The following is a 26,627-nucleotide window of genomic DNA, read 5'->3' as shown; positions in this document are numbered from 1 at the left end:
TAGTTCTTCTTCTTCTTCTGCGGTTGAATGTACGCAACCGGATGTGCCCGGACTAGTGCCCGCACCGGGAGGCGCTACGGTGGTGAGGATTTCTGATGACGACATCAAATTAAGGAAGTGTCGATCCGCTTCGCAGAGCCCAGGAAAACAATACAACACTATTTTCTCAGCAGTGGCTGAACTGTTTGTTCTGAAACTTTAGGGTTTCATAAACGAGGTAATGACGCAGATACACACAAACGCAGCGTTAATTGGAGCTTCCGGTCTATGTCACCTTCAATCAATTACTAAATGAATCATTTTGCATTGTGGACATAAGACACTCAGGAATATCAATTCCAGGTTTGGGAAAGCCAAACGGCATTTTATGGACCAAACAATTAATTGAGAAAATAGATTAATTATGAAAATAATCATTAGCTGCAGCTGTAAAATAAAAGTAGCTGTGATGCATCCTACATGCAGTGGAGCGCTCACTCTTCAGTTCACCTGTTCTGAAAATAAACCAGGACGTGCATCATTTTTAAGGCACTGACATGTGACAGGAAATGCTCAGTTCTTCTTCTGAAACAAAAGTTTAAGTCCAAGTATAAAAGCACTGCAAATGCAGAGCAAAACAAAGTGAAACCACGATCCAAACACATGACGGCACAAGTGCCTTTTATTTGGGACGAGGAACAAAAAGCAAACAGTGTCATCCTTTTACTTTCACATCATAATTCGTTGACCAGTGCGCGGTCATTTCTACAAAACAAACCAAACTGATGAGCTTTAAATAAACAAGTAGAAAAGGGCTTGTGAATTTATGTGGGAGGAGCGTTTAGGGCGCGACGGCGTCTCCCTCAGTCGTCGTTATCAAAGTCTTTTTTGCCCTGTGGTGGTTTCGGCCCCCCTGCTGCTTTAGCCATGATGATCTGAAACGAGACACAAAGAAAAACATGTTACGTTAATCCTTCCTGACTGAGCACAGATGTGAGCAGCAGGCTGAGGTGAGAAGTCATTCAGTCCAAAATAAAAGAAATATTAATACCACTAAGTATTATTAGTCTTCATAAACATCTCAGTCCGTCATGAATTCATCTCTGAACACAAACGTAAAAAAAACCCCCACTGACATTCTGTGTCTAAGTTGAAAGAAGTGATTGAATCCCCAGTGGACACCAAGAATATCAAATATTCATGAGCACATACAGGGACGACGAGTATGTGCTCAGAGAAAACGTGCTACAAATATGCAGCACATACAATTCACAAAGAAATACCCATAAAATGGTCTTTACTTATCAATGTTCAGTGCTGAGATAAACCACAGCACAGCAGAAGCACAGCCGCTAAAAAACGTGACAGCGAGTAAAAGCTGTGGATTTTAAGGCTGTGGTTACTGACACTGGTTTAAGTGACAGGAGATTTTGTTTCTCCAGCCTTTTACTTAAGACTTATACCGGGAGTACAACCTCTGAAGAGCACCGAGTTCATCTATAAATGTTATAATAAAAGATTAATATAAATAGCCTCATGAAGTAACATGGCATAATAATGATGAATGACAAAGAAAATGATCCTTCAAACACGACTCAGACATGCTGTGTGTGTGTGTGTGACAGGCGAGGCCGAGGTCGAGCACTGTAGAGAAAAGTGTTAGTGTGATCATGCAGCATGCTAACACACCACACTCTGTTCTGTGCACGTTCAGTGAGCGACGATAACAACAAACACCTGTGACGTGGCTGAGTCCACGCCACTGTACACGATTTCTTTACAGTGAGTTTTGTGTCACACTCAGTGTTAGCAGTGACAGGCAAAAAAAAACACTCCAAACTCTTAAAAACCTTCAGTGGTCTGTGAGAGATTAATCACACTGATGTGAGTTTCAAATAATCGCCGCACACACACATTCCAGGACCTACTGAAAAAGCACCCTCTAATGGTGAGTTTGAAACTTTTCAGGCTCTTCGTCCCAACTGTCCTTGTCCCAATCGCCTCTCTGTTTGGGAATCTTGGGTCCGCCTGCAGCTTTAGCCATGATGATCTGGATCATATATATATACACATACTTATATTCACACACACACACACACACATTAACATCGACAACCAGGAGCAAATCATTCAGGAAAAACTTAACCTGCAGAATAAAGTGAGGTTAGAACATTGTAAACCCAAACAAACAGAAGTAATGAGCTACAGAAGCCATGACAAACTGTCGTCTACGCGTTAACTTTGTTTATTTAAACGACGTGAAGCCATAAAGACAAAAGCACACACCTGACGCAAGGCGGAAAAATATAGAAACTACAAATATTCGCCCAAAAAATGAAGGTACACTAAGGTTGTAATAGGAGGAACTATATATATATATTATATAAATGATGATAAATAAACTATTGTTCATATGTGACGGTGTTGTAAAAGAACACATAACTAATGTGTAAAGCCTGGTTCACAGGGGTCAGAGATACTGCTGTGACTCATGTATCTCTTCACACCACCAACGTTTATGACTTTAATATTTAAATGGTCACATGATACAGCTGCTAAAATAGTTTTTAAAAATATAATATATATGTTTGCCATGTATTCAGATTCACCCTCGAGCTCCGTGGATGATAAAGGTGAAGTCACATGGAACAGAACTGAAGTGTTTGTTTACACACCTGGTCAACTCGAAGTATTGTGATGGCAGCATTGGAGGCCATTTTGATGCCCCAGTATTTCACCAGGAACGGGTCCAGAATGCCGGCTTCCAGCATGTCCTTCACAGCGGGGCCTTCTCCCTAAAGACAACATCACAGGCACGTCATCAGTCTTCACATCGTCACATTCACACAGCACACAAGGCAACGTATGACTCGGACTCTTAAACAACGGTTTTATGACTGTTGATGCTCAACCATGATAATGTCATTTAGTTCGGATTTGTTTGGACCAAATAACTAAAATAATAAAGTCATACACACTTTACTTCACAAATACAGACCTCGATGTCAAAGCCCATGTTTTTGTTGCCCTCGTGATGAGCAGAGTACAGCTTAGAGATGAGCTCGCTCCCCTTCACGCCAGAGTTCTCAGCCAGTGCACGTGGCAACGCCTCGAAGGCTTCAGCAAACTTTTTAATGGCGTACTGTTCCAGACCAGGGCAGGACTACACGGAGGGGGAGAAAACATGCTCATGATTCTGTAAACTAACCGACTGTGATGCACTTCACAGGCAAATAAAGCAGCATTTCATCCACACTCAGTTTACCTCTCCGTATGAAGTGATCTGTTTGGCCAACTCAATCTCAGTGGCTCCGGCTCCAGGAACCAGTCGCTTGTCCTAGAAACAATCACAGAAACTGATTAAGATGAAAACTTAATAAAAACTTTAAAAGATTCAACAGCTGGCAAACTCAAGAATTTAACTTTTAACAAATGAATCCTTTTACATTGACTCTGTATTAAATAACACACAAAGTACTTACTCTGACAAGAACTTTGAAGGTGTTGACTCCATCATCTACAGCCCTCTCAATGTCATCCAACAGGTTGTCAGTGGAGCCTCTGATCACAATTGTAGAGATGGCACTGTCCTCTGTCTCTGTTAGAAGCAACAATTAAACAATACATTACATCTGGAATACACAGAGCAAATATAAATCAGGTTAAAAACGAGAAGATGGTGATTTACCGTGTTTGAAGATGACCACCTGTGTGTCACCCAGCTCGCTCAGGTACACACTGTCACAGTGACCCATCTCCTCAGGGGTTGGAGCCGTCTGAGGAAGCATCACATTATGATAAAGAGATTGATTTAATGATGAGACCTGAATGAAAAGAGGACACTCACCATCCTGGGCAGTGCTACAGCTCCCACTGTCCTACATAACCTCCTCAGGTCCCACTTGCTGTTAAGCCTGAAGAAGGAAAAGGAGGACATGAACAGTGACTACAATACTGTCATTGACAGAAGCAAAACAAACCCAGGACCATGACAATATATGATGGACAGTCCTCGAAAGACAATTTTAAAAGACTATTTTATCACTTGGATTCTCAGAGATCTTGTCAGTCTCACCTGACCACCATGAGCTTGTATTTGTTGGCGTAATGCAGCGCCATGTCAGCCACTTTTCCCCCAGTGACCACAATGTTGGCACCGGCCTCCTTGATGGCCTTCACCTGAACCTCCATCAAATCCTCCTCTCCCTTACTGAAGTCCATGAGCTCCTGTGCGTTATTGATCAGCACTGTGCCCTTTGAGAGGGAGAAGATCGCCGTTAGCACCATTCAATTCAATGACACACACGCTAAAACCCTGAAATAAAGATCACAATACTTTGGAAGGAAGTCTATTTCTTGCCTCCACTCTTGGAGATGAAATAGTCTCATGTCTGTCAGTTGGTCTGTATGTATTTAAAGAGACAGACTCAATTGTTACCTTGGTCTCTGTCACCATGCAGTCAAAGGGGCAGGAGAAGACTGCGATCTTTGCGTCTTTAACAGATGTGACGTCTCCCTCTGCCTCCTTCTTAAAAACCATACCATGTAGCATGGAGGATGCAGTCACACCACAACCCTGGAAAAAAAAAACACAGACAAACTTAGACACACATAACACAATCACAGGGGGGAAAAGCAGTTAAATGGATGAAGCTGCTCACCAGGATCTTGCAGATTCTGACGTTGTCGACGTTGAAATGGCCAGACTCTGGGAAGATGGATACTGCAGCACAAACCAGTAAAGAGAAGGAAATCCAAAGTTAAAAGGTGACATGAAACAAACAGGTTTAGTTGAAGTAGCCTCGATGGCTCACTCACCACAGGCCTGTGCGATGAGGTTGGCGAGGAAGTCTTCGTTGCCGTACTGTTTGCTCATGACTGCTGTACGGATGCATGACGTAGCCTCGTTGATGTCATGGAGGTTCTTGACTTCAGAACATACACAGTCTGGCAGAATCTCCAGAGTCTTTTTACATGCCTTCTCATATCCTTCAATCACCTATGGCAAAGATGACATTTGTATTAAAGAAGACTGCAATCAGAGGGTGGACTCAGGCTGGCCTGAAGGCTCTGTGCATGCAGCTTAAGTCCATCCGGATGTAAGCATTATCTGGGTGTGCAAGTGCAACTATGAGACATTTAACACAACCATGTAAACATACTACACATGCTCACCTCTGACACAGACAGGCCCATCCTCAGCAGCTCCTCAGCCAACTCCAGCAGGGCTCCAGCAAAGACCAGGACAAAGTTTGTGCCATCCCCAACTTCCTCCTCTTGCATGTGGGATGCCATGACAATCATTTTGGCCGCTGGATGCTGCACCTATTAAAATAATTGACATTGAAGAAAGAAGTCAGTTTTTTTCTCTCCTGTACATTCCAGGATCCAGTGAGTTGTGCAAACATGTAAAGTTGGCCTCACTTCAAGCTCTCTGAGGATCGTTGCTGCATCATTGGTGACAAACAGCTTCTCCAGGTGGTTGATGACCATTTTGTTCATGCCTGAAACGGACCAATGCAACTGCAAAGTCACCATTTCTCTCTCTCTCTCTTTCTCTGGCATAAGTTTCCACAGGTCAACATGCATAACATACAATAATATACTGTACATCTAACTAGTGGGCGAGGGTGCTTACCGTTTGGCCCATACGCAGTGCGTGTGGTCTGAGAAAGTTCCTTACAGGCTCTGATGTTGCGGTAGACGGCCTCTTCAAGCCCTGAAAAGTGCTGCGACAGACAAACTTAGAATTAGGGCTGAAACAATTATTCGATTAATCGTTAACTAAATTACTTGGGAACTATTTTGATAATCAATTCATCAACATGTTTTCTGTTTTTTCAGGTTCTGAAAAAGGTTAATATTTTCTGGTTTCTTTGCTCCATAGAACAAAGAAATCATTAAAACTGAACATCATTTCCAGGTCATTTCCAACAATTACTTGAATAATTTCAACTTGAAGGTTAATTGATTATGAAAATAATCATTAGTTGCAGCCCTGAACAAGAGTACAATTATAGCCAATAATCAAAAAAAGCCAACAAAAGCAGCAACTCAAGGCATCAACAGTTCAAGTACTATTAGTAATCATATTTTGTGATTTATTGCTGAGAGGCAGACTGTTGGATTATTTATTTACTACATCACAGGGTAGGTGATACACTACATATATCTGTTAATGCATCATTGTAGGTCAGTGGATCTGCGTTTGCTTTTTTTGTGCACAACAAAAGGATCACTAGACATTATGGCAAAGCAAAATAACAATTAATAAACCGACAGACTATACGAATAAAAAAAAATAATAAATATATCATTTGAATGGACGTCTCAGAATGAGGAAGTGGTGTAAGATTGTGTTCCTTAATTGCATTTGTTATCAATAAAAGCTTATGGAAACACAAAAACCTTGAATTAATAGGAAATGTTTAAGCATAATTTAGATGTTTTAGACGTAAAGATGTGATGGAGTCTGAAGTCAGCTGACTTAGAAGAGCAATGAGCATCAATCAGCATCATAGAGCTGAGATGACACAGTGTGTAACACTGAGCTAAAAGCTAACGGGGTGTGACTGTATTCACTCCTGTTATCACTGCTGTTATCACTGCTGTTATCACTGCTGCTTTCACTCTTCGTTCACTCCTTTTTTCACCGGCACACACATTATGTTTAAGAGACGACGCAGTTAAAGGTAACGGAACAGACTTTGGGCCAAAACCAATAAGCCAGCCCGCCTGTGAGCGGCCTGGCTGCTTCTAGAACTCTCCCACATGACTGCGGAGGAACGTGCTAATGCTAGGTAGCATGCTGCCTCACACAATAATTCACTCTACAGCTAACAAAATGCTCCGGCGCGGTGGTAGGCGCTCACCTTGGCGCCATCCTTTAACATTTGGGCAAAGCCCGGAGCTCTGGGGACGTGAAGAGCCATTTTCCGATGTTTAGCAGCTCCGGTGTGGTGGAGAAGGTTTAGCCGCGGCGTGCGTTCAGCTCTGGGTACAAAGCCGGAGAGAGCGACGAGGAGGAGCCACTTCAGCGAGGCGTGCACGAGCGACAGGGAACAACGAGGGCCAAAAGTGCAAGCGAGCGACTCACATTTCCAACAGCGGTAATAGTGACACACCACCAGAGAGCGCTGTTTTCTGTATGTTTCCTTTTATCCTCCCTTTTCTCCTTCAAAGACAAAGAAACGGTGTTGTATTATAAATAAAAAGGAATATAAATTAGAAAGGTAGGACTCTTGGGTTATTATAGTTAACGAAGACTAACAATACAACCAAAACTAAAATTGAAAAACAGTTTCGTTAACTGAAATAAAAACAAAAACGCCAGTCTATTCTTGTAGACTATATTTGATTCAGTGATGGTTGTTCATTTGTCCTCATACTTTTTTGAAATGGCATCTGTTGAGTTGTTACGACACTTTATACTTTTGCATCTTGCACCTAATACTCCATATTACAAAAAAACAAACTAAACTAAAACTAAGCATTTGCAAAAAATAAAAACTAAATAAAACCTAAAACTAATGAAAAATCCCAAACTATTATAACCTTCAAATAAACAGTCATTCCTATTAATTTAAGGGCTTTTTTCTTCAATAATTTCAGTGATTTAGCCAATAATTTTAGTTATTGATTTCTGAATAAAAAAATTCCAAGTAAAACCAGAATACCAATTATACTAATTCCCAAGATAGACTTTATTTTTCCATTTTACAAAACACTGAATCATTCAATCCACAATTAATCTGAAAAACAAAATAGTTTTTGTGAAGTAAATCTTGTATATGATTTACATTCATATCAGAAAGTCAAAGCATGTGTGTATAAGTGATATGTGTATTTGTTGAGGCAGACTGTTTTTGGATTATGTTTACTGGAAAATAATTGAGGTCAAGACTGGATTACCGACCAGGATCACTACATCAATCACAGATCACAACACTTTTGCATTTATACATTTTATTCAGCAAAAACAGAGAAATGATTTGTTTATGGGCCATGTTTTCTGTGTGTGTGTGTGTGTGTGTATGGAAAAGAATGACAACATATAAATAAATGCCCCAGAGCAGCCTGAGACACTGAGGTATCACAGAAACAGCCCAGATAACAAACATGCTCTGCAAAATAAAACAAAATAAAGCCAAGACATTTGAATTGATGGAGCTTAAAGATTTTAATGGGTGCAACTTTTTTCACATTCAAACACAAAGTCTCTCTTTTCTTCATTTAAGGCCATTTGCTTGACATTCACTACACTAACAACTCCCTCAATAAGGCTTCACAACATCATCACTTAATGAACCATTACATCCTCCCTCTAACATTCTAAAATGATTAATGGGCACTGTTGCTGTGTGAATTATCCACAGCACATTTAAAGTGTCAAGAAAAAGAAAATTCCTATTCAAATACTGGCTACGCTTTATGTATAAAAAAGGTCTCCCTTCATAGAAAATGCACTTACTATTTGGTATAATCAAATGACACGTAAAAAAAGAAATGTTAGGAACATTATTACATACGTATAAAGTGAGTGAAAGACTTCTCTTTCCTTTGTCAGTAACTTTAGTATTAGTTGTAATCTGCAGATACAGGAGTATAAACACAAGCAATATTAGTATTCTGAAAATGTAACAAGACATTTGGCTGTAGCAGCTATAACGTGGACACATAGAAAAACCCTTCTACAATGAGGACATTTGATCCAGCGCTCGCCAACCTGAGACATGTAAACACAATACCTACAGACTATAGATGCTGGTAACTACACATCACATAAATAAAAGAGAAAGCACAGAGCCATGGAACAGTTTTACATTCCCACAGTAACACAACGAGAAATGGGAAACATGGCTACAAAAGGTCCCGTGTTGTACACACACACACGCATGCAGTTTAGTTGGGTTTGCACACAGTGTTCACAGCTGTGTGCGCCCAACCTCCCAGGGTGTTTGAGAGGTTTGTGGCTCGATGTGTTAGGTTTGAGCGACTGAGTTTACCGCTGGGGTCCAACTTCCTCATCAATGCTCCTCCACAACGTTCTCGTGTTCTGGTTCTGCACAAAGAGAGAGAAAGAGAGAGGAAGAGTCATGGAGACAGTGTGTGCACAAGTCTGAAGATCATTCTTTTTTTATAGTGACATTCAACATAAAAGGACAAAGGCAACCATGCATCAACAGACGCATGTTAAATTTGTTAGTGTATTGTCTTATAGTTCTTTTCCTTATTCTTTTGTATATAGATGTCATTAACGTATAGCAAGAGCTGAGTTTTGTGTTTAGTTGAATATACTGTATAACTGAATATACTACTTATAAAAATGTTTTTCTGTCTATCATGGTTTTAAAATAAAGATGTTTGGTTTTCTTAGCCTCTTATACAGGCAGGGGCCATCTTTTCTGGTGTGTACAGGCCACCGTAGTTCTCAATGTGCTTTGCGAAGGGAGGGGTTGAGCGGAGGCACCCTATTGTTAAAATCTGCAATCTCACCATTAGATGTTACTAATTTGACCTTAAAAATCACAAAATAAAAAGCAAATGTTGACTTATCAGGACACATGGTTGTTAAAGCTGCATCCAGACATAAGGGCCATTTTCAGGCTTTAAAAACCAGTACGACATTTTCACAATGATTTCACAGATGGCATCTACTTTGGTTGACGCACATCATTTTTGAGGATTTCTGAGATGTGAAATGAGCCGTAGGATATAAGGAGACGAGAGATCAAGACAACATGTGTGAGGAAAGAAGGAAGTGTGAGTCTGACAGAGAAGAACATCCTGTACTTGGATAATGTGAGTTATAAAAAGCAAAAATGGAAATCAATTTCATGCAACCAAACACTGCCATGCACTTTCATAGTTCTGCATGGCACAGTTGTTTTTGTTTGAATTTACCTTCTCACCTACTCCACCATAAGGGAATAATTGAAGCGCCTGTTGTAGGAGAAAAATAGACCAGTGTATAAGTTCCTGCGTGTAATCCACGCTGATGAGAGACAAGGTCACGGCTGCTGGAGATGAGGCTCTCTGTCGTTCACACAGCATCTCATTCTCTGTGGGAGGCTGCTCTGACATTTTAAATGTCAACACTGGAAGTAAAGCCACGACACACCAACGTCTCTCAAGCACATTTTTGTCTTTTCATCTGGCTCTGGTTCCCACACCCATATGCTTTCCTCCTGCTGTCTCCCCCCTCACCCCCTCCTCACCCAAATACCAGAAACACGGATCGCTTTTTAAATAGAGGCGGGAAGAGGCTGAGTGTGAGGGGGAAGGGTAGGAAGTCAGCAGACCCACGAGCTGCACTGCAAACTGGGAGGAGGAGGAGGAGGAGGCAGCATGACTGTGCTTCCCTCCTTACCAGAATATGTTCTTAATAAAAGCAAACTGACCAGAGAAATACACACACACTGACACAATAAAATAAAGATATATCAAATGACTTTAGAGATATGGAACAAAATGCAGATTCTCTACCTGTCATCTCTTCCAATCATGTCATTGAAGGCCCTGGACAGATATTTGAGTCTTCCGAGTCCACTGGACACAGACTCCAAGTCTTTGTCGAATTTGCTGTCAACAGAGAAAACAAATAATAATCAGAAAGTGGGAAAAACAACAGCTGTATGGTGTATATTATGCAACCTTTAGCTGGTAATTCATAAAAAACCCATACTGCCTCTGGTTCTGTGTGTTGGGTGAGGCAAATGGACTCCGTAAAGCAGCCATTCGGACAAGCTGCCTCCGGCCTCCTCCTGTTTTCACCCCGCGTCCTCCAGCCTCAGGAGTCTTCCTCCCCCGTGAACCTGGAGTGCGTCCGGGCTTGGCAGCTGATCTCGGGGTACGTTTGGGGGTCGCACGTCTGCCAGGAGTACATTTAGGAGTGCGAGAACTTGATGCACTTGGCCCGTCACCATCACACATCTTACCCGGGGTCGCCACCAAACACTCCTCCCGTGAGAACTCTTTCGTCCTCTGCAGTCTCTGACAGAAGGAAGACAAATGTTTGGTCAAGCAGCTCCAAATTCAGACAGATAAATCCATAACAATCATACAAAATCTACCTGGTAGACTTCAGTGACAGAGTTCCGGGCACTGCGTGTAAGTTTGCGCATGGTGCTGGGTTTTGGTTGCTGCTTCTCTGGTTCATGGGTCAGATTCTCAGGAAGAGAGTTGGCCTGGACAGAACGCAGCGGGAGACGCTTGCGCAAAGACATGCGCAGGGAGTTCAGTGAAGACGAGGACCGAAGCTTGCGGAAGCGGTCTGGGGCTTCTGGTGAACTCTCTGCACAGTCAGACTCGTCCAGGACGGTGTGTGCACGCCACACTCCCACCACAACACGACCGACTCCATCCATCACTGAAGACGACATGCTGACTGAGCTGAGACAGGAGCAACACAGGAGTTCAACAGTCATCTTAGCAAGTACAGCAAACACAATATTTAAGTCATTTATATTTTGCTTCCATTTCTCCTTTTTATATTAAAAAAAAACAATCAAAAAACAGTTTGATGCCCTCTTAAACTTTTCATTTAATGCAACAATCGATTAATCACTGACGACAATTATCATTATTTACAACTATTAAACAAAACACATGCTAACATACAACATGTAAGTTGTTCAGTAAATACTTACAGTAACAGCATGTAATCATTTCAAGAAATGTGTAAATGTTTCTTTGCCAAGGGTTTGCATAAAACGGTATTTTTATGGGAATATAGTTCCCATAAAATGGGAATTGGAATTTATGGGCATTTATGGGAATTTATAGGAATATAGTTCCCATAAAATATGGGAATGGGAATATAGTTCCCATAAAATGGTTCAAATTCAGTTTTCTATTATAAAAAGGCAAATAATGGGGTTTTTCCACATGTATGTGGTGTGTTTCTGATGTACGATGTTAAAACAAAGACAAAAATAAATATCGGTAACCATTTTAACTCAACCGTCTCCATTCAAATCACTGCCACTGAAGAAATAACACATTTAACACAGTATATTGACTTACAACCACAAATTAAGTTCCACGTAATAAAGAAAAGGAACATGTGGAGGACAAAAAGAGGACTGTTCTCCACAGAGGACACCGTTAGTGTGTGTGTGTGTGTAGTAACCGCGTTAGCTCAGTAAATTTACAGCTATATTAAATTAACGTCAATTACACGATAAACGACGATAAACGACGATAAACGACGAAATAGACGCGGTTTTCCTTGTCTTTGTGTGGCACAACTTTACCTGGAAGTTGTGATATTTCCTCTGTCCTGTGAGTTTCAGCTGCTGCTTCTCTTCTTTTCTTTCTCTGTTTGAATTTGGCGGCGGACGATAATCCCACACACGCCACGCCCTTCACGTAAAAAAACCTCACTGACGTAATGACGTAGAACGCTACGTCGCCACAGCGTGCACGTGACGTCACCATATTTTGAGGACCGTTTGAAAATCTGTTTTATTTAATATATGGAATATTAAGTCAGTAAAGTTCAATAATGATATTAGAAAGTGAGTTTAAATAAATAATTACATTTATTTATTTATTTAATATTCATATATATATTATCTTCTTGTATATTCTGTAAGAAAAATGTGTATTAATGATACTTTGTTCTAGCTGGTGTGAAATAGTGTTTCTTTGGTTCTGACAGAAAACCACCAATTAAAAAAAGAGGAAACTTTACTGTATTACTGTACTTTTTGTTTGTTATTATTATTATTATATATATTATTATTAATTATTCTATTATTATTATTATTATTATTATTATTTTTATGAAAGATTGTTGATTTCAAAGATTTTTATCAATCCAACACAATAAACTGTGATAATATTTTGGTAAACACACACACACACACACACGCACACTCAAAAAAATCACAATAAAGCTGATTTTCTTCACTTTTGTTACACATTTTATTGAAATACCTAATGTGCCTAATTAATAGTATGTTTTTAAAAATTGAGGCCAAAGGTTAGTTTTTCAAACACAGATGAAGAAAAAGCAGTAAATATTTATAAAAAATGAAAAAAAGCCAAAAGAATATTAATAATAACACAAGTTAAAATAGTCAAATTAATTTTTTAATCATATATTGTTTTTCTCTATTGTCCAGCCTTGTTTTCAGTCTTTCATTATGGTATTCACTGTAAAATTATACAAAAAAGACTTTTGCAAATAAAAAATACCGCTATTAATCATAAATAATAGATCGGGCAGAGATTGGTACAGTCCTGTTTATTGTCTTCAACAATTTACATGTTCATGTTTTTTTATCTTCACAGATATAGAGTTAGATTCTGTATATTTGAGTGAAAATACCAATTTAAATTAAATAAATATCTTCACAGCCTTTTGCTCAATAGTCAGCTGGAATTGGCTCTGGCGACGCCCTCGACCCCTGTGACCCCTGCAGATTTTAACTCCGTCTTTTTTATTCCTGATAAGTCAGGGTTTGGTGAAGCATCCAGCAGGTGTCGCTGTAGACCTGCGAGAGACACACATGTCCATGTCCACTTTTGCTTGTTTTAATCTGAGGTGATCTGTGTCAGGCATTAACAAACAGATCATCTCATTTTTCTTCATATGGAACGAGTCATGATGAACGTGCATTTCTGCATAAAGAACTTTGGACTAAATCGATTTCTTTCCCAATAAAAGCTTCACACTGTAGCTTCATTCATTCATTCATCCATTCATTCACCTCCTGAGAGTGATGTATTCTTGTCCACACTGTTTTATGTGAACCTTGTAAATATTTCTTTATTACTGAGATCACACAACTGTAGACCTTGACCCTGGTGAAATGTCCATCCTTGTCCTTTTTCAGTCTCATTAAGAGTAAATGTATAACATGATTTTAACGAGCCGCGCTCGTATCATTGAGTCACCAGTTAAAGTTCAAAGGTTTGACATTAATTGACAGACGAGTTTATTCTGCTGTTTTAACTTTGTTTTAGCCAAAGGCATCGACAGATGAATTATACACGCTTTTGTTCCTTTAGAAGTTAAAGTGAAGTTAAACTCATATTTCTGGACAAAGAGTGGAGTTTATGAGCAAAGTGTAACTGGACATACGTGCATTTATCACACAGTTGCATTTAGAAAATTTGCATTGACTTTGTCTTATAATTACATAAAAACAAACGTCTTACGGACTTCATGGAGCAGCGACGACATTATGTTTTACACAAATATCACAACAAATTTCACCATCAAACATCACTTTTAAACAGAGAAATAAAAGAAATAAAACTGCTATTCAAACTTAGACAAGGTGGACAGGTGGGCAGCACAGGGAGGTGTCTCCGTCTCAGAGAGGTGTGACGTCTTCATGGAGAAGGAGAAGGACACTTATTTACGACACGACTTAACGCACTGTTAAAGACATGTAAAAGAGACATAAAGCATTAGTGTTGGTGAAGAGTCTCTGAACCTCATGTCCACGTATTTTTACCTTCACGATTTTGTGCCAGCGAGAAAGCACGGCGAGGATCGTGGTGAGACAAACCACCACCAGGCCTGCGATCATGGGCATCAGCGGGAACTTAACGGTCTTCTCTGTGAACCAGGACCACAGAGATCAGCTCACTGCACTGAGACGTGGTTTCAGTGAGACTGTGTCAGTGAACTCACCTGTTACTGTCACGTGAAAGCTCTTGCTGTGTTCTCCGTACATGGCGGAGACCACGGTGCACTGGTACGTGCCTTCATGCAGGCTTCTCTTCACGCCTGTGGTGGACAGCCAGCTGCTGAAGCCATCGTTGGTGCGCGTGAAGCCGCCTGCAGTGAGATCCACCTCGGTGCCATTCAGTGTCCACAGCACAGAGGAGATGGCTGGATTGGCCCAGATATCACAGCGCAGGACCAGATCGCCCATGTCCTCCACCAGAACCTGCTCTGACCCCGAGAGCTGTGGAGGAACTGGACAGGAACATTACAAAGGTTGTGTATAGCTGCTAATGGCATGGATCTGGCATTGTCTGACATGTCTTAAAATATCTCCTCAGCACTTCCAGGTCTTACAGCAGCAACCTGGACACTTTTCAGTGAGTAGACAGGGTCAGGACGACCTGCTGAAGGTCAAGCCGAGCATTAGAACAGGGAAGAAATATGACTTTCAATGTGACGTGGTTGTTGGTGCCAAATGAGCCACGAACAACCATCTCTCAGGTTTACAGAGAATGGTCCAGACAAGAGAAAACATCCAGTGAGTTGCAGTTCACAGGATGATAGAAAAGAACCAAACATCTCTGAACCTTGAAGCAGAAGAAAAACACCTAAAAACATCAGTGATCGATGTGATTAAAGGTTCAGTGTGTAAGAACCAGTTCTACAGTGGTTTTCACACAACAGGAGGAGGAATATAACTCTTCATCTTTTCTTTAAAAAAAGGATGATATTAATGCGTAGTGTATTTAAAACCCTGGAGACATCACTCACATGTGACGTTGAGGACGACCGAGGCTCTGACTGTGTCATTGCCGCTCAGGAAGCAGGTGAAATTGGCCCCGTTATCGTCATAGATGACGGGTGTAACGCACACTCTGCTCTGACCCTTCCTGTTCTCCTCCGTCAGACGGACCAGCTGATCGTTCCTCAGCCACACCAGCTCAGCCTCAGCCTCAGCCTCAGCCTCAGATCTGTTTCCAGGCAGACACAGCAGAGACACAACCTTCTCCAGCTCCGTCTGTATGACACCGTCACGGCTCACTGCAGGGTCGGACTCGATCGTCACACCTGAACAATAAGCACATTTCAGAAGGTCAGTAAGTGACGGGTGAGGAAATGTCCTGATGAAATGAGACGCTCTTACCTGACGTCTGTTCTGCACACTGCAGGAGAAGAAGAAGAAGAAGAAGAAGAAAGAGAGGGAGTCTGAAAATCAACTTCATTTTCATGTTGTCTTCAACAAATCTGGGGAAACAAAGCAAAGCTCATCACAGAGGAAACTCAAAAAAACAAACTGTGGTTCTTTCTTTTCTTTGTTTTACATCAAAAATCAAAGCTTCTCTTTCAAATCAAGTCAAATTTATTTCTAGTGCACATTTAACAACCAGGGTTTACAGAGTTAAAGGCACAGCAACACAAAATAAAACATAAATCACCAACAATAGAAGTAAAACAGTAAAATAGTGACATAATAAAATAGTAAAATGTTGAAAACTACATAGACGTGAAGGCCGAGGAGAAGAGGTGAGTCTTTAAGAGACTTAAACTCCCTCCAAAGTTTAGTTTAGTTTAGTAGCTACAGAAAAGAAAATGTTTATGTTGTATAAATGTTAAATGTTAGTATAAAGTCAATAATGTTATAATGACAGCGAAACATACCTGACAGTGGCAGCTGTGTGTTATCCCCTGTGTGTGTGTGTGTGTGTCAGTGTTCAGCTTCTCTTATAAAGCTTCACATGCAGATGAGGACACTTTTATAACTTCCTTCAATTGTTTCTAAATGACCTTCTCATCACTCAGCCAACGATTCCTGTACACACCCATCATCTGTCTGTGTGTGTGTGTGTGTGTGTGTGTGTGTGTGTGTGTGTGTGTGTGTGTGTGTGCGCAAGCGCAGGAGTAGGATTTATTGATCAAAGCCGTAACAACAGCACTAAACTCTCTGGTGTGTGGATGAAAACATTAAAACACATTCTTGTAATATTTAATGTGAACAAATTTATCATCCAAAAATCATGTTTTACATGTAATGTCACATCTGTCCACTAGAGGGCAGTTTAATCTATTGTACATGTAATGTCACATCTTTCTACCAGAGGGCAGTTTAATCTATTGTACATGTAATGTCACATCTGTCCACCAGAGGGCAGTTTAATCTATTGTACATGTAGTGTCACATCTGTCCACCAGAGGGCAGTTTAATCTATTGTACATGTAATGTCACATCTGTCCACTAGAGGGCAGTTTAATCTATTGTACATGTAATGTCACATCTGTCCACCAGAGGGCAGTTTAATCTATTGTACATGTAATGTCACATCTGTCCACCAGAGGGCAGTTTAATCTATTGTACATGTAATGTCACATCTGTCCACCAGAGGGCAGTTTAATCTATTGTACATGTAGTGTCACATCTGTCCACCAGAGGGCAGTTTAATCTATTGTACATGTAATGTCACATCTTTCTACCAGAGGGCAGTTTAATCTATTGTACATGTAATGTCACATCTGTCCACCAGAGGGCAGTTTAATCTATTGTACATGTAATGTCACATCTGTCCACCAGAGGGCAGTTTAATCTATTGTACATGTAATGTCACATCTTTCTACCAGAGGGCAGTTTAATCTATTGTACATGTAATGTCACATCTGTCCACCAGAGGGCAGTTTAATCTATTGTACATGTAATGTCACATCTGTCCACCAGAGGGCAGTTTAATCTATTGTACATGTAATGTCACATCTGTCCACCAGAGGGCAGTTTAATCTATTGTACATGTAATGTCACATCTGTCCACCAGAGGGCAGTTTAATCTATTGTACATGTAGTGTCACATCTGTCCACCAGAGGGCAGTTTAATCTATTGTACATGTAATGTCACATCTTTCTACCAGAGGGCAGTTTAATCTATTGTACATGTAATGTCACATCTGTCCACCAGAGGGCAGTTTAATCTATTGTACATGTAATGTCACATCTGTCCACCAGAGGGCAGTTTAATCTATTGTACATGTAATGTCACATCTTTCTACCAGAGGGCAGTTTAATCTATTGTACATGTAATGTCACATCTGTCCACCAGAGGGCAGTTTAATCTATTGTACATGTAATGTCACATCTGTCCACCAGAGGGCAGTTTAATCTATTGTACATGTAATGTCACATCTTTCTACCAGAGGGCAGTTTAATCTATTGTACATGTAATGTCACATCTGTCCACCAGAGGGCAGTTTAATCTATTGTACATGTAAAGTCACATCTGTCCACTAGAGGGCAGATTAATCTATTGTACATGTAATGTCACATCTTTCCACCAGAGGGCAGTTTCAACTATTGTACATGCAATGTCACATCTTTCCACCAGAGGGCAGTTTAATCTATTGTACATGTAATGTCACATCTTTCCACCAGAGGGCAGTTTCAACTATTGTACATGCAATGTCACATCTGTCCACTAGAGGGCAGTTTAATCTATTGTACATGTAATGTCACTTCTGTCCACCAGAGGGCAGTTTAATCTATTGTACATGTAATATCACATCTGTCCACCAGAGGGAAGTTTAATCTATTGTACATGTAATGTCACATCTGTCCACCAGAGGGCAGTTTAATCTATTGTACATGTAATGTCACATCTGTCCACCAGAGGGCAGTTTAATCTATTGTACATGTAATGTCACATCTGTCCACCAGAGGGCAGTTTCAACTATTGTACATGTAATGTCACATCTGTCCACCAGAGGGCAGTTTCAACTATTGTACATGTAATGTCACATCTGTCCACCAGAGGGAAGTTTAATCTATTGTACATGTAATGTCACATCTGTCCACCAGAGGGCAGTTTAATCTATTGTACATGTAATGTCACATCTGTCCACCAGAGGGCAGTTTCAACTATTGTACATGTAATGTCACATCTGTCCACCAGAGGGCAGTTTCAACTATTGTACATGTAATGTCACATCTGTCCACCAGAGGGCAGTTTCAACTATTGTACATGTAATGTCACATCTGTCCACCAGAGGGCAGTTTCAACTATTGTACATGTAATGTCACATCTGTCCACCAGAGGGAAGTTTAATCTATTGTACATGTAATGTCACATCTGTCCACCAGAGGGCACCAGAGACAATTTATCATCGATAAATCATGTATTACATGTAATGTCACTCGTGTCTCTCTGCACAATTCCTGTCTCTCTGCACGATTCCTGTCCCTCTGCACGACTCCTGTCTCTCTGTCTCTCCCCTCCTGTCTCTGCCCTACTCCTGTCTCCCTTTCTCTCCCCTCCTGTCTCTCTGCATGATTCCTGTCTCTCTGCCCTACTCCTGTCTCCCTTTCTCTCCCCTCCTGTCTCTCTGCATGATTCCTGTCTCTCTGCCCTACTCCTGTCTCCCTTTCTCTCCCCTCCTGTCTCTCTGCACTACTCCTGCATAAGATTAAATTAAATTAGCACTGTTATTATGATGTAAAGATTATGATTGTGTGGCGTCTGACTGACAGAGGCAGAGTTATGATCCACAGACAGAGAGCCGGCTCAATGTGTGAGGGAATGTGCCGTTAACAAGGACATTACAGCATCCCATAATAACAACAACAACAGTGTATATTATTATTATACTCTCATACCTGCACACATGAATGGTAAATGGTTTCCTCCTGAAGCCAAGCGGGACATAAAAGTACATAGAACATTGTCCTGTTATTGAGGAAGTAAACTCACATGAGAGTGTGAAGAGTGTGTGGAGTCGTCTGTGGATGAGGTCACGACCTTTCGTACCAATACCTGGAGCGACTGAAGCCTTGTACTTGATATTAAATAAAATATTATGTTATTATTATGTGATTATGCTTTGCTGTAACTCTGTATGATTCTTGTTGGTCATGTGCTGCAAACACTGCCCCCACCAGGTGAACGCAGGCATTGACTCACCCAGGTGACGTTCAGATCCCGTGTGTCATCATGTGTCATCATGTGTCATGTGATCAGCTCAGTCTGCTCATGTAGACGCTGTAACCTGGACCTGAGTGTGTGTGTGTTGCCCTCTCTCTCCCACTGGAGAGAAACAATGATCAACAGAAAACTTAATGGTTTAAATCCTTCTTCCTCCACGTGTGCAGCCCTGCTGCTCTGATCTTCATATGCACAAACATACATTTACATATTGTTATTGAGTCGTCCTGATCGAGTGTGTAACATCTGTGCAACATCATATTACATATTCTATGTTATATGCACATTAGACAAAGGCTGTCTGTCACTTACTATTACACACACACACACACACACATTTAATACACCTGTATGTACAGCAGGCACGTGACATGTGACAGTTTCTTATTATTACTTTTATTTCTTATTTTGATTCACTTTGTTTGAACTGTTTTTCTTTTCTCTTAAAAAAGAGCTGGTTTTTAATCAGTGAAGTTTGAAATGTCTCAGATCAAAGGTCAACAGGAACTGCAGCACATGTTATGATGGTTGTTTACATGAGGTTACACAATTTACCCCCAAACACACACACACACACACACACACTTAAAGTGATCACAGTGACACCCACACTTCTCTCACACAGTGAGCGTTTGATCAATCTGGCTGATGTTTACAGTACAGTCAGGAAGAAAAGGAGTGAGTGAATGAGTGAGTGAGTGAAATATGTGCGTGAATGAGTGAGTGAGTGAGTGAATGAGTGAGGCTACAGCACACGACCCTGTGCTGAGCAGGGAAACACCATGCAGGGTTAAAGTCAGAGGTCAAAGTACAGAGAGATAAGATCAGGGGCTCAGAGCCTACAGTGTATAGAGTGTGTGAGCACAGCTTATATAACACTAACTTAACTTAACTTAACTTAACTTAACATGCAAATGTGAAAACCTGTGCGACTGCAGCGTTCATGCCACCAGAGCCACTTTGTTCAGTGTGTAAACACACATTCTTCATCAGATTATTATTACTGCTGTGTCCTACACACACACACACACACACACACTTGTTTCTCTGTAGTTGTGAGGACATCCATTGACATTCCCGAGCCCAGCCCTGACCATTACCCTTAAAGCAGGGGTCACCAACCTTTTTGAGACCGAGAGCTACCTGAAGGTTAGAGAATAATATGGAGGGCTACCATATTAACATTTTATGCAGTTTACCATTTAAATGATAAATATTATGCATTCAATTGCATACACATTAATTCCAGTGCTTACTCCTAATGATTGTCACAGTTTTTATAAACAATATCAAGGACATTTTACTCAGTGATCATATGGATACATACAAGTGAGGTGAAGTGAAATGAGCCCGCGGGCACCTCGTTGGTGACCACTGCCTTAAAGCAAACCTTTACCCTCAAAAAAATCCCTTAATAATGTGCGAAAATGTCCTCACAACTCACTCACTCCCTCCGTCACCCCGTCACTCACTCACTCGCTCACTCACAGTTCTATAAGTCTCTCCTCCTCCTCAAACCACGTTATTTAATCAATAACTTTGTGTTTCTGAACTCTTATCCCTCACTCATGTATCCCCCACTCCCTCCCTCCCTCCCTCCCTCCCTCCTCACCTCCCTCCCTCCCTCCTTTGTCAGTTGGCTTTTTTTTTTTCCTGTTTTTTTGTTGCCTTCACTCCTCCATCTGTGTTCTCTCCCCCGTGATTGAATGGAGAAGCTGGGTTCCTCAGACCCGGCACAGTCGCCCGGTGCCAACATGGCAGAGCGTGAGGGAGACGAGGCCGCGGCCGCTCCTTCACAACTGTGTCGCTGTGCATTTGTGACTCGCTGGCTGCCAGCGGCCTACAGAGAGGAACTCTACCACGTCCTGAAGCTCACAGGTCCACTGGTGAGTAGGGGAAAGTTGAAGTGCTGGTGGGACATTGGCTTGTTATTCACTCGGTGTCACAGCTGTGACCGCGTCTGTTTGACAGTCACTGTTGGATCAAATGTAATGTGTAATGTAATGTATATTTATAATGTATAACATAAATAAATGCAGTGAGTGCATGGTGACAGTAAAACAGCAGAACTTTGCTGCAGCAGCTGAGTCCAGTCTGTTTCTGCAGGTTCTGTCTCGGGTTCTGAATTTCCTCCTGCCGTTTGTCATCACCATATTCTGTGGTCACATTGGAAACGCAGAGCTGGCTGGATACGCCCTGGCCTCAGCGGTACGACCTTCACTCATTTCTATTCATTTATGATCATAAAACACGCTCCTGTGTCAAACTGGGCTTTTACAGCTGAGGAGAAAACCACTCCTCGCCTCTCAGTGATGAAGTCACGGCAGGTTTTATTTCCATCAATGATCCAGTTGATGAAATAAGTGATGAATAAGTGAGTCGAGTCATTTGACCTGAGAGTGAATGCAAATTAAAAACATTCCCACGTGTTTAAATCCAGGATTATAGCGACCGGGTGGATTATAATCCTTCTGCTCATTACTATTATTATTAAGTTCTTCTGCTGCTCACAACTATAAAAATAGTATGTCTTGGTGTCTGTGAAGCCCACACTGACAGTGGGACAATTATGGGATGGAATGCTCTCTCCTAGTGCTTTCATCTGCACACCGTCATCAGCAGCCAGAGGAGCCACAGAAGCCTCAGCAACAGGCTCCTGTACTCCTCCCAAAGTACAGGACCAACAGGCTGGGGGACTCGTTTGTCCCCCGGGCCATCAAACTGTACAACTCCTCACTGGGGGGGAGGAGGGCAAACAAAAAAACCAAAAAAAAAAACCGGTACGAACTAAACAAACAACAACCACAACAATAACATAATGTGCAATAAAACCATAGACATGTGCAATAAAACCCTCTAGGTGTGTGTGTACCTATGTGTGTATATGTATGTATATATATATATATATATATATATATATATATATATGTATATATGTGTGTATGTGTATATGTATGTATGTATGTGTATATATGTATATGTGTATGTATATGTATGTATGTGTGCGTATGTATGCATGTATCTGTGTATGTATGTATATATATACAGTATATATATATATACATGTGTTGTGTGTATGTAGGTATACATACATATATATAGCATGGGTCACTTTCATTTTTATTTTTATATTTTTATTTTTTATCTTATTTTATTCTATTCTCTATTTTTAACAGTGCTGTGTGTGGATGCTGGAGCTGTTAATTTCCCCGAGGGAACCTCCCAAAGGGATTAATAAAGTCGCCTGTCTGTCACATGCTGCTGTGTCCACATGTGTGCAGTGTTCACCTTCAGGCTTTCTGTGCTGCAACGTTCCCTCTCTGCGTTTGAGAAAAGAATGTGATGGTTCAGCGGCACATTAGTTATCAGGAGACGTTAACGTCACCTTTTATTACAAAGATATGTCGATTGTCGGCTGTGTGAGTAAAAGCACGGCTCGAAAAATGCACTCACGTTAAAGTAAGAAATTAACTTGTTTAAAATGTACTCAGAGTAAAAGTTACTCTTTAACAACATAGGTCAAAGGTCACTCACTCAGGGACTTTAATTACCAGCAGTTCACCTGTCCTCGTCATCATTCACCTGTTCAAACAAAAACAGACTTGAGTACAAAATGACTTTAAAAACACTCTTAGAGTCTGAGCAGCTACTGACTGATGAAACACTGACTCAGCTTCATGACCTCACTCTGTGTCAGCATCAGTGTCACAAACACAGGAATAAACAGATATTTATTACCTGTAACTCATCAGATCATTAACGTGACGACCACATCGACAGGGTTCGGCCTCTCCGTGGCCTGTGACACGCTCATCTCTCAGGTGAGTATTCCTGTGATACTTAGAACGTCCTGACTAAGATTATGATATTCAGATCATAACTTCCTTACTTACTACTCATAAGCAATCATTCTGAGGTTATTGACTTACTGGTTATATAATAAGGTCATGCAGAATAAGGCATTAATAAGTACTTACTAATAACTAATTAAGAGCTGATATGTTACTAATGTGCATGCTAATAAGCAGCTAATTAATGGTGAATATGTGCTTGCTAATCTAAAGTGTTACCATTGTGAGCATGAATGGGTTAGGACCTGTGTGATCACATGAATCCACGTGTTTTGCAGACGTTCGGCGGTAAGAACATGAAACGTGTGGGAGTGATTCTGCAGAGGAGTTCCCTCATCCTGCTGCTCTTCTGTCTTCCGTGCTGGGCTGTGCTCATCAATGCTGACAGTTTACTGCTGCTCATGCATCAGGAGGACGAGGTGGTGAGGTACTGACCTGTGACCTGTGACCTGTGACCTGTGACACGTTCACACAGCAGAGTCAGAGAAGACGCAGAGCTTTAACTTTTACTTTCCTTGCTTCAGAATCGCCCAGATCTACGTGACGGCTTTCCTCCCAGCTGTTCCAGTGAGTGCACGACACTGAAATCCCACTCCCCAGATACAGGTTCATTACAAGGGGAATAAAATTACATGAGCACCAACATGAAATCTGTTGTGTAAAGTTTTCTGTGTGTGTGTGTGTGTGTGTGTGTGTGTGTGTGTGTCAGGCCATGTTCCTGCACCAGCTGCAGGTCACATATCTACAAAACCAAGTAAGTCCAGAGAAGTCGACATCTGGAGGATCTTTGTACGATGATGATGCATCAGAGTTTGTTCAGGCCGCAGTGGAACAGTGATGAGCTGAGAGGACGAGCACAGAGACGGTTCATGGATGTCGTGACGGAGGACGTGAGGACAGGTGATGTTAAAGAAGAGGACACAGAGGACAGGACAAGACGAAGGCGGACGATCCGACTGCGTGGTCACTGTTCCAGCCAACATTTATTACAACATCATTTGAATCCAATTACTTGCTGATTAAAGACAGTGTGATCGGTGCTGGCTGGACTTGCTGAGCGCGATGTTAACCACATTAACTTAGTTTTAATAAGAGTCATATGAAGTGCAGTGTGAGCATGAAGGACACAGACTGACAGTGAGTGTTTCTTTCTTGTTTGTCAGGGGATTATTCTTCCTCAGATGTACACAGCAGCAGCCGCCAACGTCCTCAACGCAGGGACCAACTACTTCTTGATCATCAGCCTCAAGTTGGGAGTGGTGTAAGTGTCTCACTCTTCATTTCTCATGTTTGTCTCCTCTGATAACTTCATGACTGTTTGGGAAGAAGAGAGAGCTCGACTGTACGGCAGAGTTCATCCACACAGGCCTCACTCACAGCTCTGTCTCCTCACCGTCCACCATGTTGTGCGTGTGTTTGCAGTGGATCAGCGATCGCTAACAGCCTGACTCAAATCTTCATCTGCCTGCTGCTGTTTGGTTACATCAGATGGAAGAAGCTGCACCTGCAGACGTGGGGAGGTGAATCAGACGTCTTCACATATGTCATCATTCATGCCACAGACCAGAGACACTCAGTGTGTGTGTGTGTGTGTGTGTGTGTGTGTGTGTGTGTGTGTGCAGGCTGGAACACTGACTGTCTGCAGGAGTGGGGTTCCTACATGAAGCTGGCTGTTCCCAGTGCTTTAATGGTCTACTTTGAGTGGTGGATTTGGGAGATCGGCGGTTTCCTCGCTGGTCAGAACTCATGTGTTTGTTTTCTGTTAGTAAAAGTAAAAATGGTCTATTTTCCGTCTTCTTCTGTGTTGTTGAGTCAAAGTTATGATTCATTTTATGTCAAATTTTTACTGGTGATATAAAGTAGCAGTAATTGTGCAGACGAAACCGAGCGTTTTTCTTTTCTCTTTATTCATAAAAACGAGGCAGTGAACTTTGAACTGTGAAGATTTTACAAATTTCACAAATTCAATGCGATTTTAAACATTTTGAGTTCAGAGAAAAGCCGCTGAAATGAATATATCAAAATAATACTAATAATAATAATCCCATCACAAAAACTATTATTATTAGTATTATACAAACATATTTAAGTGATTAATGTGGGGGCAGAATTGAAATTGAAATAAACTGGTATAAGCAGATGAGATTTGAAGGCATGCTGAGCTGATCAACATCTTTATCACATCAGGGGTTCTTGGAGAGGTGGATCTGGCTGCTCAGCACATTCTGCTGGAAACAGGAGCCATAACATACATGGTATGTGTTTGTTCACCTGATCATGATCATGTAAAGATAAAGATTATCTGTTTCTGTAGAGGTTTAAAGCGACCGTGGGCAACTTCTGTGTAAATTCATTTGATGGCTTACAAACTACAGCTTTAACAAATAAAACAACGTGTGAGAGTTTATTTCTGACGTTTTAAGACTGCTTCACGCTCACAGTTTACCGCCTCAAACACTTAAACTTCTCAGAATGTTAATGTCGATCACTAACGCAGAGTCTTTGCAGTTTCCTCTCGGTATCCACGCAGCCACCTGTGTGCGTGTGGGTAACGCTCTGGGGGCCGGAAACACTGCCCGAGCCTTAGTGACCTGCAGGGTGGCTCTGGTTCTAACAGGTATGATCATACATCCCAGAATAAGCACTCATCAGGTGTCTTTGTGTTAAACTGTGGACTGTGTGTTTACTGCAGCGCTGCTCTCTGTGATCCAGGGCGTCATCCTCGCTGCGTCTAAGTCTTTCCTTGGTGGCATTTTTACTTCTGACGAGTGAGTTTCACATCATTCACTCACGTGTGTGTCACTGATCCTGAGATAAGTCCATGTTTGACTTATCTGATCCTGTCACTGATCCTGAGATAAGTCCATGTTTGATTTATCTGATCCTGAGATAAGTCCATGTTTGATTTATCTGATCCTGTCACTGATCCTGAGATAAGTCCATGTTTGACTTATCTGATCCTGTCACTGATCCTGAGATAAGTCCATGTTTGACTTATCTGATCCTGAGATAAGTCCATGTTTGATTTATCTGATCCTGAGATAAGTCCATGTTTGATTTATCTGATCCTGAGATAAGTCCATGTTTGATCTATCTGATCCTGTCACTGATCCTGAGATAAGTCCATGTTTGACTTATCTGATCCTGTCACTGATCCTG

General features: G+C 41.3%; 4 protein-coding genes across 9 annotated transcripts in view; 1 reads left to right on the top strand and 3 right to left on the bottom strand.

Moving 5' to 3' along the window:
* Nucleotides 1-639: 639 nt before the first annotated feature.
* cct8 (chaperonin containing TCP1, subunit 8 (theta)) lies at nucleotides 640-7,009 on the bottom strand. 3 transcript variants are annotated; one of them, XM_058628157.1, is made up of 16 exons: nucleotides 6,852-7,009; nucleotides 5,618-5,708; nucleotides 5,404-5,483; nucleotides 5,155-5,304; nucleotides 4,798-4,978; nucleotides 4,641-4,702; nucleotides 4,418-4,555; nucleotides 4,055-4,233; nucleotides 3,827-3,893; nucleotides 3,668-3,755; nucleotides 3,462-3,577; nucleotides 3,245-3,316; nucleotides 2,978-3,142; nucleotides 2,655-2,774; nucleotides 1,908-2,029; nucleotides 640-914 (listed from the first exon to the last, which is right to left on the bottom strand). In XM_058628157.1, exons 1-15 carry the CDS (start codon nucleotides 6,909-6,911, stop codon nucleotides 1,922-1,924), a joined length of 1,677 nt encoding a protein of 558 aa, XP_058484140.1. In that variant the 5' UTR covers nucleotides 6,912-7,009; the 3' UTR covers nucleotides 640-914; nucleotides 1,908-1,921. The 3 variants fall into 3 exon arrangements, with proteins under 3 accessions (XP_058484140.1, XP_058484141.1, XP_058484143.1); XM_058628158.1 differs by having other exon boundaries at nucleotides 1,919-2,029; XM_058628160.1 differs by lacking the exon at nucleotides 1,908-2,029.
* A 1,130-nt stretch (nucleotides 7,010-8,139) lies between these two features.
* LOC131457900 (uncharacterized) lies at nucleotides 8,140-12,349 on the bottom strand. Of its 2 annotated transcripts, none has more exons than XM_058626414.1 (5): nucleotides 12,234-12,349; nucleotides 11,052-11,370; nucleotides 10,664-10,971; nucleotides 10,465-10,560; nucleotides 8,140-9,040 (listed from the first exon to the last, which is right to left on the bottom strand). In XM_058626414.1, the coding sequence occupies exons 2-5, from the start codon at nucleotides 11,358-11,360 to the stop codon at nucleotides 8,881-8,883; spliced, it is 873 nt and encodes a 290-aa protein (XP_058482397.1). In that variant the 5' UTR covers nucleotides 11,361-11,370; nucleotides 12,234-12,349; the 3' UTR covers nucleotides 8,140-8,880. The 2 variants fall into 2 exon arrangements, with proteins under 2 accessions (XP_058482397.1, XP_058482398.1); XM_058626415.1 differs by lacking the exon at nucleotides 12,234-12,349 and adding an exon at nucleotides 9,883-9,921 and having other exon boundaries at nucleotides 8,862-9,040.
* A 703-nt stretch (nucleotides 12,350-13,052) lies between these two features.
* tmigd1 (transmembrane and immunoglobulin domain containing 1) overlaps nucleotides 13,053-26,627 on the bottom strand; it is an 18,804-nt gene continuing 5,229 nt past the window's right edge. Inside the window, exons 1-7 of one of the 3 annotated variants that reach the window (XM_058628303.1) lie at nucleotides 19,597-19,611; nucleotides 19,387-19,471; nucleotides 15,807-15,907; nucleotides 15,434-15,730; nucleotides 14,627-14,914; nucleotides 14,448-14,551; nucleotides 13,053-14,368 (exon numbers count right to left, since the gene is read on the bottom strand). In XM_058628303.1, coding sequence (XP_058484286.1) covers nucleotides 14,345-14,368; nucleotides 14,448-14,551; nucleotides 14,627-14,914; nucleotides 15,434-15,730; nucleotides 15,807-15,891 — 798 coding nt within the window. In that variant the 5' untranslated portion in view covers nucleotides 15,892-15,907; nucleotides 19,387-19,471; nucleotides 19,597-19,611 and the 3' untranslated portion in view covers nucleotides 13,053-14,344. Of the gene's footprint in view, nucleotides 14,369-14,447; nucleotides 14,552-14,626; nucleotides 14,915-15,433; nucleotides 15,731-15,806; nucleotides 15,908-16,321; nucleotides 16,429-19,386; nucleotides 19,472-19,596; nucleotides 19,612-26,627 lie in introns of those variants that run through there. The other 2 variants (XM_058628302.1, XM_058628304.1) reach the window with 2 other exon arrangements.
* The window catches only part of LOC131458703 (multidrug and toxin extrusion protein 1-like), a 22,670-nt gene continuing 17,366 nt past the window's right edge, over nucleotides 21,324-26,627 (top strand). The window contains exons 1-12 of the mRNA XM_058627909.1: nucleotides 21,324-21,503; nucleotides 21,724-21,825; nucleotides 23,370-23,438; nucleotides 23,747-23,895; nucleotides 23,993-24,035; nucleotides 24,178-24,222; nucleotides 24,632-24,729; nucleotides 24,891-24,988; nucleotides 25,091-25,204; nucleotides 25,656-25,723; nucleotides 25,977-26,085; nucleotides 26,161-26,236. Coding sequence (XP_058483892.1) covers nucleotides 21,324-21,503; nucleotides 21,724-21,825; nucleotides 23,370-23,438; nucleotides 23,747-23,895; nucleotides 23,993-24,035; nucleotides 24,178-24,222; nucleotides 24,632-24,729; nucleotides 24,891-24,988; nucleotides 25,091-25,204; nucleotides 25,656-25,723; nucleotides 25,977-26,085; nucleotides 26,161-26,236 — 1,151 coding nt within the window. The remainder of the gene's footprint in view (nucleotides 21,504-21,723; nucleotides 21,826-23,369; nucleotides 23,439-23,746; nucleotides 23,896-23,992; nucleotides 24,036-24,177; nucleotides 24,223-24,631; nucleotides 24,730-24,890; nucleotides 24,989-25,090; nucleotides 25,205-25,655; nucleotides 25,724-25,976; nucleotides 26,086-26,160; nucleotides 26,237-26,627) is intronic.

The sequence above is a fragment of the Solea solea genome, chromosome 4 (assembly GCF_958295425.1).
Source record: "Solea solea chromosome 4, fSolSol10.1, whole genome shotgun sequence".
In the NCBI taxonomy this organism is placed as follows: Eukaryota; Metazoa; Chordata; class Actinopteri; order Pleuronectiformes; family Soleidae; genus Solea; species Solea solea.
This window is presented reverse-complemented; position numbering and strand designations above follow the sequence as displayed.

Bases quoted from the DNA above. Each gene is read 5' to 3' on its own strand.
- cct8 (XM_058628157.1), bottom strand. From the start codon at position 6,911: ATGGCTCTTCACGTCCCCAGAGCTCCGGGCTTTGCCCAAATGTTAAAG. The intron at 5,305-5,403 runs GTGAGGCCAACT...TTATTTTAATAG, and splicing joins CGATCCTCAGAGAGCTTGAA to GTGCAGCATCCAGCGGCCAA. The intron at 3,143-3,244 runs GTAAACTGAGTG...CCCTCCGTGTAG, and splicing joins AGATCACTTCATACGGAGAG to TCCTGCCCTGGTCTGGAACA.
- LOC131457900 (XM_058626414.1), bottom strand. From the start codon at position 11,360: ATGTCGTCTTCAGTGATGGATGGAGTCGGTCGTGTTGTGGTGGGAGTG. The intron at 10,972-11,051 runs GTAGATTTTGTA...TCCTTCTGTCAG, and splicing joins CTGTCACTGAAGTCTACCAG to AGACTGCAGAGGACGAAAGA. The intron at 10,561-10,663 runs GTATGGGTTTTT...CTCTGTTGACAG, and splicing joins AACACACAGAACCAGAGGCA to CAAATTCGACAAAGACTTGG.